At 40.0% G+C, this 20,738-nt stretch overlaps 1 protein-coding gene across 1 annotated transcript in view; it reads right to left on the bottom strand.

The window, feature by feature from the left end:
* USP13 (ubiquitin specific peptidase 13 (isopeptidase T-3)) overlaps positions 1-20,738 on the bottom strand; it is a 44,972-nt gene that overhangs the window by 14,953 nt on the left and 9,281 nt on the right. Inside the window, exons 3-11 of the mRNA XM_009321708.1 lie at positions 15,896-16,017; positions 15,327-15,469; positions 14,941-15,125; positions 10,451-10,545; positions 8,658-8,845; positions 6,906-6,977; positions 6,543-6,636; positions 1,823-1,948; positions 346-499 (exon numbers count right to left, since the gene is read on the bottom strand). Coding sequence (XP_009319983.1) covers positions 346-499; positions 1,823-1,948; positions 6,543-6,636; positions 6,906-6,977; positions 8,658-8,845; positions 10,451-10,545; positions 14,941-15,125; positions 15,327-15,469; positions 15,896-16,017 — 1,179 coding nt within the window. The remainder of the gene's footprint in view (positions 1-345; positions 500-1,822; positions 1,949-6,542; positions 6,637-6,905; positions 6,978-8,657; positions 8,846-10,450; positions 10,546-14,940; positions 15,126-15,326; positions 15,470-15,895; positions 16,018-20,738) is intronic.

Raw genomic sequence — 20,738 nt, 5'->3', positions numbered from 1 at the left:
GCTACCATTCTTGGTGATATATTCCTGAGTGGTGACACGTAATGGTGGTCCCACAGTCTGAGAATAAATCTGTCTGAAAACTTGCCAAGAATATCCAGGTAGAATCCCTTTTCCCTAAAAATATAATCAGGGACAGTAAAGCCACAAGCTGATGTGTGTTTAAAATCTCCTTTAAAGAAAACCAAGCCAAGTAACTTTCCCCTGATCTGTTCATTGGTTTGATTTGCCGCAAGACCTTGAACCATTCTATCCATACAAAGAGACCACATGGAGGCGAGAACTTCAGTCCCTTATGGTTGAGAGAGTCACCAGAAGGTCAGTCAATGGACCAGTTTCTTTCTTTACCTTTGTTTGTTGCTGCCTCCATGGCAACAGGTAACTGCATGATATAGTCCACCCTCTCTGTGTAGCGGACCTTTCTGGACTGGCAGCATTGTGTGCGTTCTTCCACCAGGAACCGGAAAACATCGCTAGGGTTTTCTGAACCTACAGGGTTCCTCTGAAAGGAATATTAGATCCAATCATTTAAGTGTCAAACATTAAAGTGACCAGAGAACGCAAAGGCTGCTGGTTGTTTCATGGCAAGCACAAAGACGCCAATCTTGCACCCAGATCTGACAGCTCAGCTTGCATTTTGTTGCATGCAGAACTTTTGCACCCACAGAGAATCCCACTGAAGTCCACAATGTCTGCATACACAGCAGTATCTTTCTACACATAGTCACTTGCAGAATATGTACCTAATGAATCTGACTAAGTCAAGGGGAACAGAAGAAGGCAGGAAGGTGGCAGGTTATAATAAAGATAGAAAGCTCAGGTAAATAACATGGAGCATCCTTTCAGCAAATAGAATTGCTCTTACCACTCCGAATCTGCACTGAAACAGAACAAGCAACTTGTAGTTCATTATCCAGATGGGAATGTCATACAAATAATATACCTCCTCTTTATTGTTCATGTTAGTGTCTGTTATCAGGCAAAAACCAGAAAAATGTCTTTAACCACCCTGTAATCAGTACATGCGTTTTGGGATGTGGAACATCATGCATGCAAATGTAAATAACTTCATCTAGACTGTAATGCATGAATAAACACACTCAATTCTTGGGGAAAATGGGAAAAAGAGGGAGGAAGGATGGACAAGAAAGAAATGCTTTAAATCAAAACTGCATGTATTTGTGAATTTCCTTCTCAGAAAGACAGCATAATTCACAGTACTGATTCTTTTACACACAGCATTGAGCTGGAGCTCAGTGGAACTAACATTTTATACAGAAATATTCAACTGACAAATAGTCACTTTGCTTTCAGCAGGGGAGTCCTTCCTCCCATTATGATTCAATGACATACAGCTGGGATTTGTAGAACTGGACATGGTAATTAGTTTGCTCCCAACAATGATATGAATTTGGAATAATAATAATAATCATAATACCCAATTCATTAATATTCCAAGACAGACTTCAATATGGTAAAGAAATGGATAGCACGTAATCATAAACCAAACAGCAATTTAAAAGGACAGTCACATATGTTTATAAATCTTGTATCTTGTACAGTGATGCTTGACCTTTCTATATCTCTTGCAGTCGCTACCAGCAGCATTGGCCCTGTGTGTGGTCATGCACTAGTCTGAAGTAAAGAGAAGGGAGAATTAAAGAAACAAATGTTTCTAAACCAAAATCCATTTAAATTAGTGCCATTTTCTACATATCCAAGGCTAAAAAGAATGTAATTAAAAAAATAAGCCACTCATATAACAGCTCTGTCCTCATTGTCTAATATAACCAGGGAAGAGAAGCAGTAATTCAGATTTTCTCACCTCTACTAGATTTATAAGATGTAGGAAAAATTCCTGTGCGTCTTGTTGTCTATTAGAGGAAAATTCTGGGTGGCCTTTACTTATAAATGCTTTAAACATTCGGGGAGATATTCCGTTGTGTTGAGGCTAAATAAAAGAAAGAGAAACCTTTTAAAGAAGGATTTTTATTCATTCCTGAACCAAATATCCCAAAGTCACTCCACTAGATCTATCTACGGTCCATTTCTGCCACTGGAGACATGATAGTTTCAGTTACATCTGGTTTTCCATTGTAATAAAAATGGAAAGGGTCCTGAAACATGATTTGGGGGTTTTAGAATATGTTTGACGACATAGTTCCTACAGCATTCACTATCTGATTTTTCTATGGCATTTGCAAGTTAAAAGAGATTACTGAGGGTTTGCTAAAGGTTAGTAGTTTTCAGAAAGGCTAAATGCCTACACTGTTTTCTAACATTTGACATTCCTTTCAGAACCCTGTTCCACCTAAAAGTACATGGGCATTGAAGCACTTTGGTATATCAGCTAGCAGCTTTACTCAGGACAAAACTTCTCCAGAGATCTCTACAGAATCAAGTAGAGAACAACTAATGTGTGCAGCAGGCATTCCCAGATGGGTTGTTAAGGACAGACATGAATTTGCTATTTGCAGGTGTTGGTCATGTTGAAGGACCAGAACATACTGCCTTTAGCCATTCAGTTACATGAGTATGAAACGACCCTAAATCAGAAAATCTCTAGCTTCCAAGAGAGTCCTAGTTTTGACTTTCTCACCGTCTATACCAATTTAAGAAGCCTCCCCAATCACCCCAAATTACATCCTCAAGATAACACTAGCTATTATCCCTTTTAAATAACACTTTTGAAAGGGTCAGAATCTTTTACTCAGATTTGCCCTCATTCTCCATGAGACCAAATAATTGTCAAGACAATCCAAGCAAAAGCGTAGCCTTTAGGATATGTCAGAGGCTGTTAAATACTCAGCCAATCTCATTCTTTACTACAGTTGCGCTACCGTACCAATATAAAAATAGAAAAAGCAGCATGAAATGGAAGGCACGTAAAACACACAGTGAAAGAGCAAAATTTTTTTCTTGGTTTCACCAGGGTAAGGTATTCCTAGACCCACTGAAATCAGAAGCAGATTCTCAATTTTCATGCTTTTTCAATTTCTGGCAGTACACCAGTAACCACATTAGGCTAAGATGCTCTTTAAAGGCTCTCATAAAGAGACAGAGTCTTAGTATTGCTTGAACAAAGAGAAGTTCTAGGGATTTCTGAATCTTGGGTTATATATCACTTCAGTGTCCTCAGCTGCCTTGCATCAAAGCTAGGACTGGGGAGAGAAATGTATAAACTAGCTCAAATTACTATATACCAGGCTTCTTTCTATGTCAGAAGCAAGAATACGGCAAGGTGGCACATTTGCCCTGATGCATAATGCAATAAGTTTGGAATCAAGCCTTGTTTCCATCTATACACTTTTTACGCAACCATTTGAGCAGGAAGAAGAGAAACATGCCATGTGTGACAGTCTATAGAAGAGGATCGGATCTTGCCCTCTAAACCCTTTCCACCTCAAGGACAAGACAAAATTAACAGAAGAAATAGCAAAGCTCTAAACAGAGAATCAAGTCCTAGCTGATAACCCTTTAGGCTTTCAGCCTGTTTTTAAGGTTAAAGTGGGTCCAAGAAAACTGCTGCCATTTCCACACTAAACTCCTGTGGTGAAAAATTTTAGCTCCACAGTACCATGAATATTTATAGAGTACCTAGCATACTTTCCCCATCAACAGTTGCAGAACAGTTTAGCTAAATATAGACTGTGCTGGACCACTGCAGATCTCGTATTAATGCTTTTACAGGCAACAACTCCCCAAAACTTTGGATGAATTCCAAAGACCCAGAAAGCTAGAGAATTTCTTTGCATGTAGGAGGGGGAAAAAAGGTAAAAGAATAAAAATAAAATGATTAATTGATTTTATAGACACAAAGCAGAAGCACTTGAAAATGCTGAAGGCCTGAAATCCTATGCAATTATATTTATTATAAATGTCAGTACAACTCTCTGGATGACAAAATACTATCTGTATGTATACCAGTATTATCGGGGGGAGAAGACACCAAACAAAACACACACACCCAAACAGATAAAACAGATTTGTATGCCCAGAGTGAGGGAATGGAGAAAACATCTATACTTGATTTTTTTTTCCCTAAATAAATCTTCAATACAAGAAAGAACAAAAGCAGTAAAAGCTGTTTCAAATCCTAATACGTGCTATGAATTGCTTGATAAGGAAGTCATCTGATGCATGTAACTACACCTTTATTAAACTGAATTTATGAACAACACAAGTATTGTTAAATGCCAGCAGATGGCTATGACTACCTGACAGAGTTTTATACAATCTGTCATGAAAAAGTTCTCAATATCTCATTGCTAATAGTGGCTGCTGGGCTAAACATGGAGGTGTAGCTTTACTTGAACGGTTCAAGTCCCTGAACTTCCAGCACATTATTCTTCATTCATATCCTGTATGCGTTTAAGAAAGCAGGTCAGTCAGTATACATAATTTACTGTGAGGAGTCTGTTGAAATCTATTCCACTATTCCTTAGTCACAGTGATGTGCTGATAAGTTTTAAACTTTACTTAAAGGAACCAAGCAGGATTCATTCGTTGTTCCAAAACAATTAATAGCCACTGTGCAAAGCAATTACTCAGGAGATAAGGACTTTCAGATCATGCAAACTACTCTGTACCAGATGCTCCATCTTTGTCCAAAATCCCTTTGGCATTCTGACTTCTGAAGAAGAAATTCCTGTATCAATAACTGATCAATGAAGGTAGAAGAAAGTACCTATATCCATGGAAAATATCACTATGATTCTGTGACAGAAGCATGCATGATTTCTACTGTGTACAAAACTACAACTTGGTATCAGAGATTCTTTCTCCATGAAGACAGCTCTTTTCTACAGGTTATTATTTCAGTATGGGTTATTAGCTGACCTTTCATTTCTAAATATCCCATCTGTGGAGTCTGTGGTTTGACTCCACATGCTACTTGGGGTCACAATAACAGAGGTTGGCAGGGACACAAATATATTCTAGGTCCAGTTTTCCCAGCATCAGTCTAAACAAGATGTTTCAAGGTAGATGGTTTGAATAGTAAACCAAATCTAAAATAACAGATTTGCTTAGGTAGACAATATTGTCCCAATAATTAACATTTTGCTTAAGACAACTGTTAATTGGATGAGCCTAGGGAAAACAAAGGCAATTCCAAAAGCAGCAGTGTTTGAGCAGAGAGGCAAAATCTGAACTAATCTCACTCTTTAATGGCTGATGTAAACTTAAATCAACTTACAAAAAGAGAAGAAACTTTTCCATCTCACCACTAAGCTACCCACAGCTTTTCTTCTTCACAAAAGCAAGCAAGAACAGGTAAAAAGATAAACCAGTGAATCAAGCAGTGCCCATGAACCTTGTTAATACAAATAGATCAGTCAGGCCTTCGTCAAAAATTATCCTTACTGCTAAAACCAAAAGACTGTCGGACAAAGAATATGAAGAGGCTTTCTGATGACCGTGAGAGTGAATGTATTCATTGCTGGATGAGGAAGAAGCACAGACAGATGAAGACACAGGTCTATGGATGTTACAATGCCAACACATGCCTTAATGATTTTTGCAGCATAAGAGAAAAAAGCTACTTTCATGTTGCAGAAGAACAACACAACGGCAATACGAAGATTACAGAACCAACAATACTGGAGTTCTTGAAGCTAGATAGATATTGTGAGCTAAGCATCTGTTTTGCTGCAAAATTACTGCAAATTACAGTAGAAATAAAAGTCTCCTACTGGTAACACTATGACAGAGAAGTAAAATTCTATATTACATAAACATGGGAAAAAAGGTTGTTTCATCCTCCAATTCCTCCCTCCTTTGCGTCTAGCATGTTAGCTGTACAGTACTTGCCCCTCAGTATACCTTTGTTCTGAAATTGCCTATTCTGAGAAAGCTGATTCCAAGGTTTTTTCTATTGTGAATTATTATAAATCAGGATATATACATTGTTCTCCCCAGGCTGTCCAGCAATTAGAGTTTCAATTTATATCCAAAACCATGTATACCACTGTGTTTCCATGATAGATCACACTGGCGCAGACATGCTTCTACATGATTTCTGTACCATGAAATACTTGAATAAAGCCCCAGTGGACATGGCTCTGCATGGCCCCTCCTTCATCTACATGAAAGCCTCCAGCACCACTTAATCTTGCATTACCTAGACAGCTTCTCCTGAGATCAGGTGGAATATTGTCAGACACTTCCTGGAAACAACTTTTTAGTTCTTTATACTTCTTTCTGAAATTTAAAAAGGGTTTAGGAGTTTGCTTCCAAATACTCAGGACTCTCTAGATAACTTTTTTTTTTGTTCCTCAGAGAATATAAACGTAAGTTGCAAGTTCTATGAACTTTTGCACTCCTCACTGGAGCAGCAGGATACTTTATTAGCAGAACCAATGGTTGCTTTAATGCTTTGCACAAATAGCCCCTGACTAATATATTCCTGACTAGAATCCTGCACATTCCACCTTGCTAAGCAGACCATGCTGGATCCATGTGTTCTTCAATGCCCGGCACCTGTTCCCTTTTCTCAGGATATCACTTTTACCTAGTTACCAGGCTGCACAAACTCAGTCAAATACCTTGTGTTCTTCTTTCATCACCTGCTCAATAAGCTCAGATTTCATGGGTGGCTTAGAGTACTGGCCTGAAAGGAGGCCGTGTCCCAATTTAGCCCTGTAGGGAAGAAAGTGGCGGGGTGGAAACAAACATGTGAGAAAAACAGGAAAGAAGAGAAGATTTTTATTCCAAGCAAAAAAAGAAGTTTACTGTCTTTGACCCCCTGATGAAACATCATATCTGCAACAAAGTGGGCAAATCTTCCCATTCTACCTTGTGTCATATTTCACTTTCAAGCCCATGCAGAGATGTTCTTCTGCCCTGCCATTAAATTATTTAGATTCTATTTAACTTGACCAAGTAAACCACTGAGAAGTGTCACTTACATCTGAGTGTTGAAATCTTGCGTTGGATCAAGAGGAGAGTAGTCAAATATTCGTGCAAGGTTTCCCACATACCTGGGCAACAAGAACAAAACAGAAACATTCAAATATTGCAGCTATTTACTCAAGGATATCCTAACAGATCCTCAGCCCTCAGCAGTAATATAATCAGCAGGCTTCCTCTGGGCTAACAAGTCAAATTTTGTATCATAGCAATGACTTAATCTATCCCTAGTGAGTGCTTCTATCATGGAAAAATAATAGTAAAGAAATTAGGAAATGGACATTTAAGTTTTGCTTAGAAGCTTCTAGCTATAAAGGATATGGTGCTGTTCATCCGGAATTTAAATTCTATTCCTTGATCTTGAAATAGCTGCAGGATAGTGTTGCTCAAAACCATAGAGCTGGGTTGAGAACCGATGTACTTTCTACTCCTAACCAACATCGCCAAATAAATTCCAAGTTTGTATCAGGACCAAAACATGTAAAAAAAAAGTTTCTATTGAGTTTCTTCAGAGAAACAAAGGCTAACTCCTGACAACAAACACGGAGGTATATATTGTTCTAGCCAGTGTATTAGAAAGTGAAGCATTTAGTAGCACGCTATCTGAGCATTGCTTCCCCTGAGCACAAGAAAACCAGGCTAGGTAGGTATGGCCATGCTGAAAGAACACATCTAATTTCTGCCTGGTCCCTCTTTCATCAAAGATCTCCACTACTTTATTGATACTAAGTGCTCCAGGTAACTCCAAGGACCATGCTATGGAAAACAACCTCCCTCAGTAAAGTCCATTTTGATATTTTTTGAAAATGCAGGTAGAAAAGCTGGCACTTAATGAACCTACAGACTGTACTCCATATGGCTTACAAAGTAAACACACACAAGTTTTCTCCCTCCTCTTCTCCAGAAGGCAATTGCTACATGAAAACCTGGGAGGCTTCCCAAAAATCTAAAAGCCTTACTTCCAGCACACACACTACTACTGCTATGGAATGAAAGAGCGCTCTGAATTTTATTGCAAACCATATACTGTCCTTTATAAAAAGGCTTCTCTCCTTGGAGTGATGTGTTCAGTTTTGATCAGTCAGGAATATTTCATATTCTTCTGTTGTGCTTATGATGGATAGAAGGCAGACTCAAACAAAAATGCTTTTGTCCTTTTACTCTTAATTGTTCAGTGGAAGAATATGCTCACACTGCCCTTTTCATGAAATAAGATTTTTTTTTTTAAATTAGAATTTTAATTAAAAAATGCCTCTGATAGTTTCCCTCTTCTTAGCCAGACCTGCATGCAAAAGGTGCATTGCTTTTCACTAGCATGGATCAGTATTAACATGTTTGTGCCAGTTCAGTTTTTTGCACAAATGACACTGGAGCAATAGAATGACTCCTGCAGCTATACAAAGGCATGGGCCAGTACAAAAAACCCTAATATGATACTGATGATACCGAAATAAATAGAGATATGTATATAAAAAGCAGAGACAGAGCAATCAAGTTTACAAGGTGGCATATGATTTCCCACCACTGAAGCTAAGTGAGTAAGTTCTGATTTCAAAGGCAGATTGGGTTTTGTGTTCCAACTTTTTGCAGAACAGAACAATACAATCATTAAATCCTCTAAGCGGCCACTGAACTGACGGAAAGAGACTTGTTTGCAGGTAAGACAAAAATTAAAATACCATTTTGCTTAGAAAAACAAGAGATTGAGGAATGCAGCAGCTAGTGACAAGAACTAGTTTGAAGCTACTTACGCTCGCTGGAACTCTGGGATGCTGAAAATGGCTTGCATGACAGCACTGAGGTAGCAGCTATTTCCCAGGTTCTTCATGCCGGTGTATCCTGGGCCATACATGGGCTTGAGTTTCACACCAGCTTCCTGAATCACTTCCCATTCAGAGACTCTTGGTTTTATATCATTATCTCTTAGCCCATTCTCTGTCTGAAGGCAACAAGATTATTTTTTTTAATCTGTTTAACTTCTGCAACAATTATGCTGCTGCTATCATCATCACCAACTTTGCGATCTATACTCTAGAAAAGAATAGCCAAATCAATGGGCAAAGGGAAGTAAATCCTGCATCTAGGGGAGAAGATCAGGGTCAGAAGGCTAGCAGCTTGTTCTTCCAATATAACTCTTAGCTCTTTACCACAGACCACTGGCTCTTGGAGTGTTCCTAGTTATGACCTCAATGGGAGCCTCACTTCTCTCAGGGCTGTGACCTCAAGCCTCAGCATCAAAACACTGCATTTTTTCAGGTTTCATATTCCATTTGTAATGGCCAGGAATAGCTGCTGCTGTAGAAGCTGGTCCTAGCGAACAAACCAGATGAAAAGCTGCAGATCCAAGAACTCTTCCCTTCTTCCAAATGGGAAAAGCCAAAATTTGTGATGCTCAAGTTTCTCCCCTTCACAGCTCAGCTTTCAGCTTGTAGGTAGAGGTCACTACAGTGTCATTTACTGCTAGCACTACTCCGCCACTTCAATAAGAATTTTTCAGACTGGTCTGAAGACTGGAGGCAAAAACTTTGCAACGGCTGAGACTGAGTTTTCAATGTTGCTGAATAAAACAGGTTTTCGAGAAAGACCACTGGATGAAAGAGACTTTTTATTCATGATATTGGCAAGGAAATTAGTATACCAAAAATATTATTAGTACCACAAAGGCTTTTGAAATTGCAGTTTAACTCTTCTCTATCATTTTAGAGTTGTTATTAATTTTCTCTCCATTTGGAAAATGAAATACACTAGTATTAGGTTTCTTCATTTTTAACAGTTTTCTTGTTCAGGTTCTCAGGTAGTGATACTAGGCTATGTGCTTCAGTGAAAAAATAAAAACACCTGCCTTTATAACCATATTCCATTCACACTTCCTGATCATTTAAACAGAACTGGAATCAACAACCAGTAAAATACAAATTATTAAAAGGACTTCTCTACTAATACAGACCAGCAACAAGTTCAGGAACAGGACCCTTTTTGCCCCGGTCCCTTTCTAGTGTACCACACCATAGACCATGCTGTTTTCTAGACTTGAGAGAAAGTATTTTTTCATTTTATAATGTATTTATTAACAAGACCTAAACTGAAATTTATAACTTTGCATGAAGAACCTTTCAACCACTTTTTTACTTATCCATTGCTTAGCTTATTTTTGCTAAGATTTGTGTCTGTTTACCTATGCAATAGGCTTTCCTTCACTCACTGCAATTAAATATTCTAGATATTCTTCTCTAATTAAATGAGGTTTTTCATGTTGAAGGAAAATGGTACATAACACACGAGAAGTGAAACATGTAAACTAAACACTACAAAGGAACTCTTTTGGAAGGCAATTGTCAGATTTGAGAGTAATGTAAAGTAACTCAGACCTCAGAAAATAAAACACGAACTGGCTGGCTGAACTTTACAAAACTAAATGCTATCATAACAGTCTGAAGGAATCACACAAACATAAGCTACAAGTATCATTCTTCTCCTGTTTCTCTCCCACGCCCAACTAAACAAACAAAAAGTAAATAAACTAAATAAAAGACGGATTTCCTACCACTTGCATCTGCAGCATATCAATTCCGAAGTGTGCCAAATGTTTTGCTATATGTGGATCTAAAACCGGCTCCTCTTCATCAAAGGAATAGACATCTACAAAAGCAGAGAGAAACAGAGGAGCTGCAGTATCAAGTATTATCCCTTCTCTGTTTACCAACATTGCATTCTCAGTACAGGACTGCCTATATAAGATGCCTTATTCATATTCTCTAAGTTTAGTTACGACCAGCAGAAAAATGCACAGACATCCATATAGCTCAGTAAATATCTTAAATGTTCTCAACACAATCACCTCAACTACTCTCCTCAAAAGAAATTACATGCCCTCACAGTACTAAAACCTAAGAATATTTATAATGATCATAATATTTCCTCCCAAATAGGGAAAACAAGGAACGGGGCATGCAAAATTCTCAGATATGTGGCCAGTCCACATTTTGAATATGGCAACAAGAGATTCTGAATTTTTGTGGACCTACTACATACAGGCAGACACATAACTGTGAGTGTATGGAGCCAACTGACTACTGCCACTGGTATTCTAATTTCTAGTACAGTTTAAGGAATTCACTTATGCCCTTTTCCCACAGAAATGCAGGGAGAACTGAGAAATTCTTTATTAGAAATAAAGAGGTGTTTATTGGATTGGACTTGGAAGATTAATCTTGTGGTTAGGGAGAAAGGCCAATTTTGTGACTAAGGTGTCTTGCTTTATTGTATGGGAGATCTAGATTTCAGTTCTAGCTCTATGATAGGTCCTTATGGCCTTTGTAAAAGTCCATAAACATTTTGGCAGGGCAAAGTTCAAACTGCGGAGGGAAGCAATATGTCTAGTGATGATATTTTCATTATGAAACCAAGTTTAATAAATCCAACGGAAGGACAAAATGGTTGAGAACAAACTCACTGTTAGTGTTTACCAAGCAAGCCCTGTAACGAAGCTGAGTCCAGAGCAGGTTTCACCTACTTGAGCAAATAACAATAAAGCTGCAGGCATCATGAAAGGATATGAGTGATACGACATGCACTAGTAAGACTTGAACAGGCCTTCCATCTTTTCTCTTCACTGGCCTGTTCCTCTGTAGTGAACAACTACTTCTCTGCTTTGGTCTCTACTCATACCAAAATCCAGAATCCCTCTGCCAGTCTGCCTGCACTTCCCTCAGCCAAGTTTCTTTAATGTCCAGCAGAGTTTCTCACAGTGACCTTGCCCCGTATGACCAGATCTAGGCTGACAGAGAAATCTTAGCCAGGAGAAAGATTAAACAAACTCAGAAGAAGAGAGCAGGAACCCAAATAAAGGCTGTTCACAGCACAAATACCACTTCTGAAGGGTCCTTACCCTGCCCTCTCCTGGCTCTGACTCAGCCCATCACCTATGTAAGACTTCAACAAAAAAGCAGTCTCCTTGAAGGCTGCTAGTACCAAACCCACACTGAAATGATAGGTTGAAGGTTAGCCAAGACCTCAAAGACATAACACAACTTTTACAATTTACCAGCCCTATGAAAAACTTTAACTCTCTCAAACCAGGGAATTGTGCTTTTGAGTCATGCTGCCAGCTGCTGATTAGCCATCAGACCCCCTATTAACATTGGTCCTGATGACCAATGGCATGCGTGTGGCTGTAGCTGCCCATCTGCTGGAATTCCACTGTGTGGTAGCAAGTGTGCCCAGAAGACATGACTGTTCATCCACACACAAAAGATAACAACATTCCCATAGTTTTCTGGTGAGGTCACAGCACAGCCAAAAGATCCTGTAAAGTTCAAACACTTAATGGAGTGAGATTACACATCAACTGATCTTGGGTGACTACTTTCAATGTGGAAGCTTTGATTTTGTTTTTCATCAGCTCTGGCAACTGAAGGGAGTGCAGCCATCTGGGACTACTGACCCAGAGCAGCAGAAATGGAACACAAGACACATTAATCTTTGCTCAAGCCCAGCTCTTGTGTCATATACTTTAGTACCTTCTGCTGTGTAGCCAACTTAAATTCATGGGAGAGAGACAGAACTCACTTATTTAAAAAAAAAAAAAAAAAAAATCAAAGAGCAGCAAATAAAAAAAAAGAAGGTGAGAGCCCCCAAACACAGGCCCGTAGTGCTGTCATACGGACTCTGGTAGGTAAGGAATGTAGACAAGTCAGCAAATGTGACACACAAAAGCTGGTATCATAACAGTGAGAAAGGGGAAGAAGGTAGGAATATAAGGAGGAAAAAAACCAAAAAATCCAAGAAAAATCTGAGACAGACAACACAGAATATTATTAAACAGAGAATAATCATTATTATTCATACTATGGTAAGAAAAGAAAAATGACAATGCTACCTGTACTCCCTTTTCTTCCACAGCCCAAGATTTTCGCCTGTTCTGGCTGTGTAGACATCACTCCTCCCTACTTAAACGATAACAGGCAATGGCAACACTGTCCCTGAAGAAACAAGTTGCACAGGATCCCCCAAAGAAGTATCTGACACGTGCTGAGATTAGCATCCACAAAGCAACTCATTCAAGTACCTGTCAGATAGGGCTTCCCACTGCTAAACCCCCATTCCATTCCTCAAACCAGTTTCAAGCACGCAACCTCACAATGACTTGAAATGAAATCTAATGGCATTGTTGAGAGAGGCAGCAGGTAGCAGAGTCTGCTGAGTAGTACTCAACCTGTTGAAGCAAGCAACTTTTCTGACTCTCTCATGCATCCTGTCCAAGGTCCAAGAGTAGAAGAAGTTTGGTTCAGTTTCTGCCCTGATCCCAGATCTGTTTGTTGACAGAATGCTACAAAATGGGGCTAACACCCCAGAAATCTTTTGTAATGTATACAACACAGATTTCTCAAGGAAAGGCAAGGACTTCTCCTCTGCTCCCTCTGTGTACGTGTAGGGTAAGTATAACCTCTTTCTCCTTCTTACTGGCGTGAAAAAGGAGTCAGTTATGTCAGCAGATGGACTAATGCTTATTACTCCCCTACCATCACCTCTTCACCTCCAGTCCAGGGAAACAGAAACCAGACAGACTTTGCATCACAACCAGCCACGGAGCCTCTTTCCTGAAGCTCATCTGTCATCCAGCCCTATCAAGAGGTTATGATTACCACTGCAACATAGATCAGAGAAAGAATAATTACTGAAAAGGAAACAAGAAGGCTTGGGGGAGGGAAGTCTTTCCTATAGGGAAACCAAGTAAACGTCATCTAGAAGAACAAAGGTCTGTGGAGAACAGCTGGTGCCCCTCATTCAGAGGGAAGGATGACAGCCTGTCCTTTATTATCCCAAAGGCTACGTAAAAGAGGAAGCAGCTGATCTGTGGGAGGCAGAAGGACAGTAGCTGTAAGGAAGCAAGTACTGCTGCTAAAGATAAGAAAGAAAAGAAAAAAAAGTTTTGAGAAAACCACTAAAGAATATTCTGTTTATTTTCTAGATGCAGTTGAAACCTACAGCTGGGCAAGTCCTAAACACCTTCAATAATTGACAGATTCAGATAGAAATCATCCAAGACCAGGCTCATGCAAGGAAACAATATTCCATCTGGGATAGCAAAGAATGAATTTTGCTCAGTGTTTCTGTGGCACAGCTGGTTGAATCTGACTACAGCCTCCTTTCCCTGACACTGAATAGGACTTAAAGATTAAAAACTCTCAACTGATGTGTGTTAAAAAAAGGGGCTGCTCTAAACAGCTATTTTTCATCCATATGGTCATAAGCACTAAAAACCAAAATATAATCATGCTATGTGTTCTTCCATCTTTTATTTCTCTGTACAGCTGCAGCAAAGGATCTCTTTGCTTATTACTTTTTCAGCTTCTCATGTTTTTACTCCATCTAATCCTCACACACCATAATCCCCTTCACAGCAACACTGCAGAATGTCACACTCGGAGAATATGCAAACAAAGATACATCTATAGTTTTTTTCCCCTCTTAAGATCATCAGGCATTTTACAAATGAGCATCACAGCAGCCCCATGAAGATAAGCGTTCATTAGACTGAACAAAATGTTACCAAAACAAGGGAAAATAGCACAGTTTCCAGCATGATTAAAAAAAAAAATGCATGCTGTTAAGAACAGACTTTTCTGACTTTAAAAATCGTTACCCTGTTATTGTTTCTATGTTACATAAGATTGAACTGTTTGCCCTAGCAAATGTAGCAGAACTGAAAAATATTGTTTCTCCAGATTCTGCTGTTTCGAAATAATACCATTCTTCTATTATAAATCTGCTATTATACAAACCCAAAAACCTATTTACACCAAATATAAAACAGGAGGAGAAGAGCAGATAAAAAAAGGTAAGGGCTTTCTCCGAATGGAGTGTGTGTCATTCCCCTCAACCCCAATGAAGATTCACAGACTCACAGGGTTTTTTTTTGCATATCACTCTCAAACATTTCCACTAGAAGCACAAACCCACCTGGTAATAGATACATACTGTTAGTCTCATGCACAAAAGATACCCCACCTCAGAACCTGCCAGGTGGCTGACCTGCTCCATCAGGAGTGATGGTTCCCAACTTCACTGCCAGGGGATAACCCGTCTCCTTGTAGTGCTCCACTGCATGCCCGTTCCCCCCACTGCCATCAAAGAACCACTTTCCACACAGCACAGAACCATCTGTCAGGTTTAGCCACAGATTCTCCCGCAGGTCACATTTTGAGCACTTCCAACCACTGCAAGAGAAAACAGGAAGAAACGACAGAAATAAGTAAGGCAGGAACCAGTCCTGTATTTGCAACTATGGTAGGTCAAACCAAACATAGACACCCAGCCTGGAGTCATGCAAGAGAATTGTTGGCTGAGTTGCTGGCTTTAGTTCTGTTACTCTGGACTGTATTAGAGAGCCTACAATGAACAAACCTTATTACCCTCACCTGGGGGGAATTCTAACACCATTGTCTAACTGTACAAGTGTTTTGGCATGTTTAGATGCCTGTAGCTCTTCTTCCCAGGAGTCAGGGTCCTGCTTCCTGTAGGGTGATTTTGCACTGAGGAGTGCATCACAAGCTATTGTCACCTGGAAGACAAATGTATGTCAATCAAAACCTAACACGATTCAGTGACTGGACAGAACTTGGCATTCAGCCCATTGCTAACCACATACAGAACTAGATATCAATAAGACTATTTATATATTTGAATATGCACATAATCCTCCAGATAGCAGTTGTTATTATTTTAGCAGGAGAGGAAGCACAACATGTGCTACGTGAGCTTCCCCGTGACAAGCTGGCATCATAATAAGGGATGGAATACAGGAGGTAAAATGAAATCCAAGAAACAAAGACAAGCAGACTTTTAAAAATGACTGACTCTCTATTATAGCTGGTTAAGAAAGATCTTTATGTAAAAACAAGCACCACATGTAAGAAAACAAAGCACCATCTTGACAAAAACTGAAGCAGGAGACAATTCCTATCACCACTTGCACACACTCACTGACCAGTGCTGGTAACTCTTCTATATTGGGTAATGAGATTTCATAGTGATCAGGAAATATAATGAGTTTTGCTTCATCTTCATATTCAGAGTCATCACTGTTGAGATCACTGTTTGTCTCTAGATCTGGAAAACAAGATGGGGAATGTTAGGAGATTGTCCCGAGATCAAGGTTCCTAAATTGTGGCAGGGGTACCACTATGAAGCATTGCTTGCCTGGCATCAGCCTGCCACTTGACACTGTCAGTAGTTTTGTCTGGTTAGAAGTGTTTGTGAAATCCTGATCTAAACTGAAATCTAACCATCCTGCAAGAGGATGTTCTGAGGACCAAAATTTCCATCTTAATCTCATCCCCAGTCACGGTCGATTTAGCCCCTCTCCAAGCAGTGCACTGTTGCAGACATCACATTCTGAGAAGCAGCTAACAAAATTCTGCTTACTTTGGACAAAATTAGGACGTAATACTGCTGTGCCTTTTACCCAAGATCTTGAAATGCTATACAATATAGATACGAGATCACACTACCCATGTGCAAATTGCAAAGCAGGAATAACGCACCTCATTTTCAGCTCCCCATATTTTCCAGATCACAGACCTGGCTGAAACATGCTATGGCTCCCATCCATCTTGAACCTGTATCCTTTCCTCCCATGAAGATGTCCATGGCTGGAAGTATTCCCGCATCTCATCCATAGTCACAAATAGCTACAGCAAGTACAGTTATACCAGCATTATCCCTCTCTTGCTAACTCCACTCTGTAACCTGTGTAACTATCTGTTTAAAAAGCACTTAGTAACTCATAAAGCTTTCCTTTGAAGATCAAGCCTTCCATAGTGTTTGTGTACACTCTTATTCCAGTATAAGGATGACTTTTTTGCTTAAATATGAGCCTTGATCAAGCAACACCAGCTAAAATGCTTGTCCAGAAATAAGTAGACCCAGAGAGAAGCCAGGAAGGTATAAAAGTAACAAATTGGCTAGTGTTTTTATCTCTAGCTTCATCAAAAACATGATTATCCCATAGTGACAAGACTGAGTTAAAATCTTGCTCAGTTCTTTTGAGGACAACTGAAAAAGTTAAGACCAAACATGTGCATGTTGTGTCAGACATTTCACAAGATTCAATTGCAAGAATAGTCTGGGCAAGGATGGGATCTTCTGATCCTTCTCTCATCTGGAGATGCTGGATCTACTGCATTCCGATGTACCAGACAGTTACCGACAGAATAAGGTTCAACCAAGAAAGAAGATGCATTAGCAGTAGCTAAAGCTGGCTCTTATTTTCACTCCAAGTACATGCATATGCTTAATGAGTCACTCAATACTAAATGAGCATTGGCAGCAACCACTGCACCCTGGGAATGCCTGAAATCTGAAATGTATGCTTGGGAGAGAGGTGAGGATGACAGAGGCCAGATTCAGAAAACTAAGCTCTCTATTTACCCAGTGGGCAGTAACAGCCTGAACATCCTAAATGATAAAACAAGTATCAAAAGATATTTTAACTTGACCTGGAAAGACCACCTCTTGAGAGGAACATAATCCAGTTTCCATTCAATTCTTGGCTCACCTGCTGCACCAGCCAGTCCCGAGGGGTGACAACACCCACTGTCAGTGACTTGCAGCAGGACAACCTTTCTCAGCAGCAAACAACAAAAGCCCCTTCTCATCAGCTGAATATAGACACAAAAGCAAAAACTTTTTCTTATACTGAAAGCATAACATTTATAAAGAAAATATGAATTCATTACTAATTCCCCGAATCACACTATTTTCGCTAACTATCCCTTCCCTTACTGCAGCATAATAGACATAACCAGCGACCTCACTTTACTCCGGGTTTCTTTCCCAGCTTGTATTACAATCCTGTGTTTTGATAAAGGAGTGAATCTCAACAGATGCAGTCTGCAACGGTGTCCTGGTTTCAGCTGGGACAGAGTTAATTTTCTTCCTAGTAGCTGGTACAGTGCTGTGTTTTGGATTTAGTATGAGAATAATGTTGATAACACACCGATGTTTTAGTTGTTGCTAAGCAGTGCTTACACTAGTCAAGGACTTTTCAGCTCCCCATGCCCTGCCAGCCAGAAGCTGGGAGGGGGCCCAGCCAGGACAGATGACCCAAACTGGCCAAAGGGATATTCCATACCATGTGACGTCACGCTCAGTATATAAACTGGGGGGAGTTAGCCAGGGAAAGGGTAACCGTTGCTCGGGAACTGGCTGGGCATCAGTCGGTGGGTGGTGAGCAATTGCATTGTGCATCACTTGTTTTGTATATTCTTTTATCATTATTGTTATTATTATTATTATTTTCCTTTCCTTTTCTGTCCTATTAAACTGTCTTTATCTCAACCCACAAATTTTACCTTTTTTTCCAAGTCGCCCCCCCATCCCACTGGCGGGGGGCATTGGGTGAACGGCTGTGTGGTGTTTAGCTGCCTGCCGGGTTAAACTGCAACAAACAGTAAGCTCTTTTGCTCTATGAAGCAAAGAAACTGAGTATCTCCAAGCTGATGATACATATGGCAATGCATCATGAAGAATTTTCACTTAATGCCCAGAAATTTGATGGTGGCCAGCATTGCAAAACCAAAAGTACCGACCATCTCCTAAATATGACAGAGGTTCCTCAGAGAGGATAAAAACCTCAGTGTATGTTCAGACAGGTTTAAAGGCAGCAAACGCCTCTTCCAAGGGCCTGCAGTTATGCACTTCGCTCAGCCACTAGAGGGAACCTGAAGACAGCTCTCATCACCCGCTGTTATCTGTAGACATGTGTAAGACCTGCTGGTATTTTCATTTGCTTATGATACCGACATTAAGTTTATAGTATTTACAATCCGCTATATATAAACAGCAATGACACACACTTCAGCTCATCTCACAAGCCAGACAACAACAGCCAGATAGTAGCGACTTTACTGCTACTGATCTGACCTGCATTTGAACTAGTGATCTAGGGATGAAAGACTGAGTATCCTATTAGCAATCACCCGCTGCCATCTAAGGACTTCATACACTTAGGAGCATCAGCCTTTTCTGTGCAATGGGTAGGGAAGGAAAGTTCCTTTTTACCTTCTCAGGCTTCATACCATTCACGTTACCAGAAAAGCAGAAAACAATGTCCTGTCAGCATGGCATTCTGGATGTCTGACAAGCCGATATGGCAGCATCACACTTCTTATTTTAAAGAAAGATACACACATCCAGGATAAAACCATGAGGATTTAACTGGCAGTCCCACTTTTGAAGGTGACCATGTAAAGCTGGTACACTTCCACTCCACACACCTACTCCCTCTGAATAGGAATTAAAAGGACCGACAGTGCTTTTTGGCAATTATCACTCTGAAGACAGTTTCTCAGGGTTCAGATCCAGTACATAAGAGCGGGAAGGACTTCTAAGGTTACTGGCTGAAATCCCTTGATACAGCAGATGACCACATAAACTAATCCCTTTTGTTGACTGTCAGACAGGCCCCTTAACGATGTCCAGTTGAAAACCCCCAGATCACTACTCATATTTTTACATCTTGGCGTGTATGCACTGAGAGCTGTAGTTGCTAAGTTCAGTAAGAAGTTCTACCTGCATTATATTTTCTGTGCCTGTGCAAGGGCCAACATGGCTAAAGCATGAGCATAGATATAATAAAAACAGATGACTACTACTTTAGAAGGCAATGGAGCCACACTAAATGAGGGCAGAGGTTGACCCCATAGCCACTGGGCATCATGAGCAGCCTGCAGGCAGTTTCGAACTTGGATTTTAAAACTAGTGCAGAATTTGACAGAGGAACAAGAGTCACTGTAGAAAAGAGGAGCAGGGGGAAATCTACTTGCAAATGGAGCATATTTGATTAAAAATTACTGTAACACTAAAGGCACTGAAAAATATGAACTTTCAAGCACTATACAAAGCAAGCTGTTTCTTAGACAATGATGTTCTTCCAAGATGCACTATGAGTACAAGAATCTCGGGCAAAAATGTTTACTCAGTTCTAAGACAGAGCCACAAGACAACCAACCAGTTGGTAATCTTTTTAAAGAGCTGACAGCTTGGTGGTGAATGTCTACATGACAATGTTCCCCTTCTAGTGGACTAACAGCTTTATGGTGCCTCCTCAGAGCCCCAATTAAACACCATGTTCACTAAAACAAAGTGTCCGTAGGTCATAAGTGTTGTGTTGGGAGGCCAGGACAACAGGCAAAGCAAAATAACAGACACATTAAAATAGAGGCTTGACTGACATTTTTATTTTGGGCAAGCGGTCAGTAGAGTAAATTTACTCCAGCTCACAGGCATCACTTTAGTGATGGTGAGAAATGCATTGCTGCTAAACTGACTGAAAACAGCAGCTGGAAGTGGAAGACAGAGTACTGTAAACCAACCCACCGGGCGGGAAGAAAAGGAGTGGACATGCCCAGGTCAGATTTAGACAAGTTACTGACTGACTGCGCTAATAATAGTGGCATAAGGAGACTCCAGGCAGGACCCCCAAACAGGATTTCCTGTGCATATGGATGTGTCTGTATGCATATGAAAGGGAATACAAACATGAAAATTGAATAAGGATGTTGACTAGAGAGCCTACAAGTAATTTTGAAACACTAGAAAGACATGTTAGGAATCTGGGCTTGATCCTGCTCTCACTGAAAGCAATGAACAAATTTGTATTGACTTGGAAGTGGAGGACTGAGTCTTTAAATCAAGTAATTTCTTCCTGACGCCTCTAAATAATAATGAATTGCAGCGGCAGCACTTTTCAAACTATAAGCTATTCAGTTCATCTGTCTTCAGGCACATCTGAGACACTGACCTCATCAGATGAACTATGAAAAAGAAGA

Source organism: Pygoscelis adeliae, unplaced genomic scaffold (genome assembly GCF_000699105.1).
Source record: "Pygoscelis adeliae isolate BGI_AS28 unplaced genomic scaffold, ASM69910v1 Scaffold223, whole genome shotgun sequence".
NCBI lineage: Eukaryota > Metazoa > Chordata > Aves > Sphenisciformes > Spheniscidae > Pygoscelis > Pygoscelis adeliae.
Note: the sequence above shows the minus strand (reverse complement) of the source record. Positions and strands in the feature narration are given on the sequence as shown.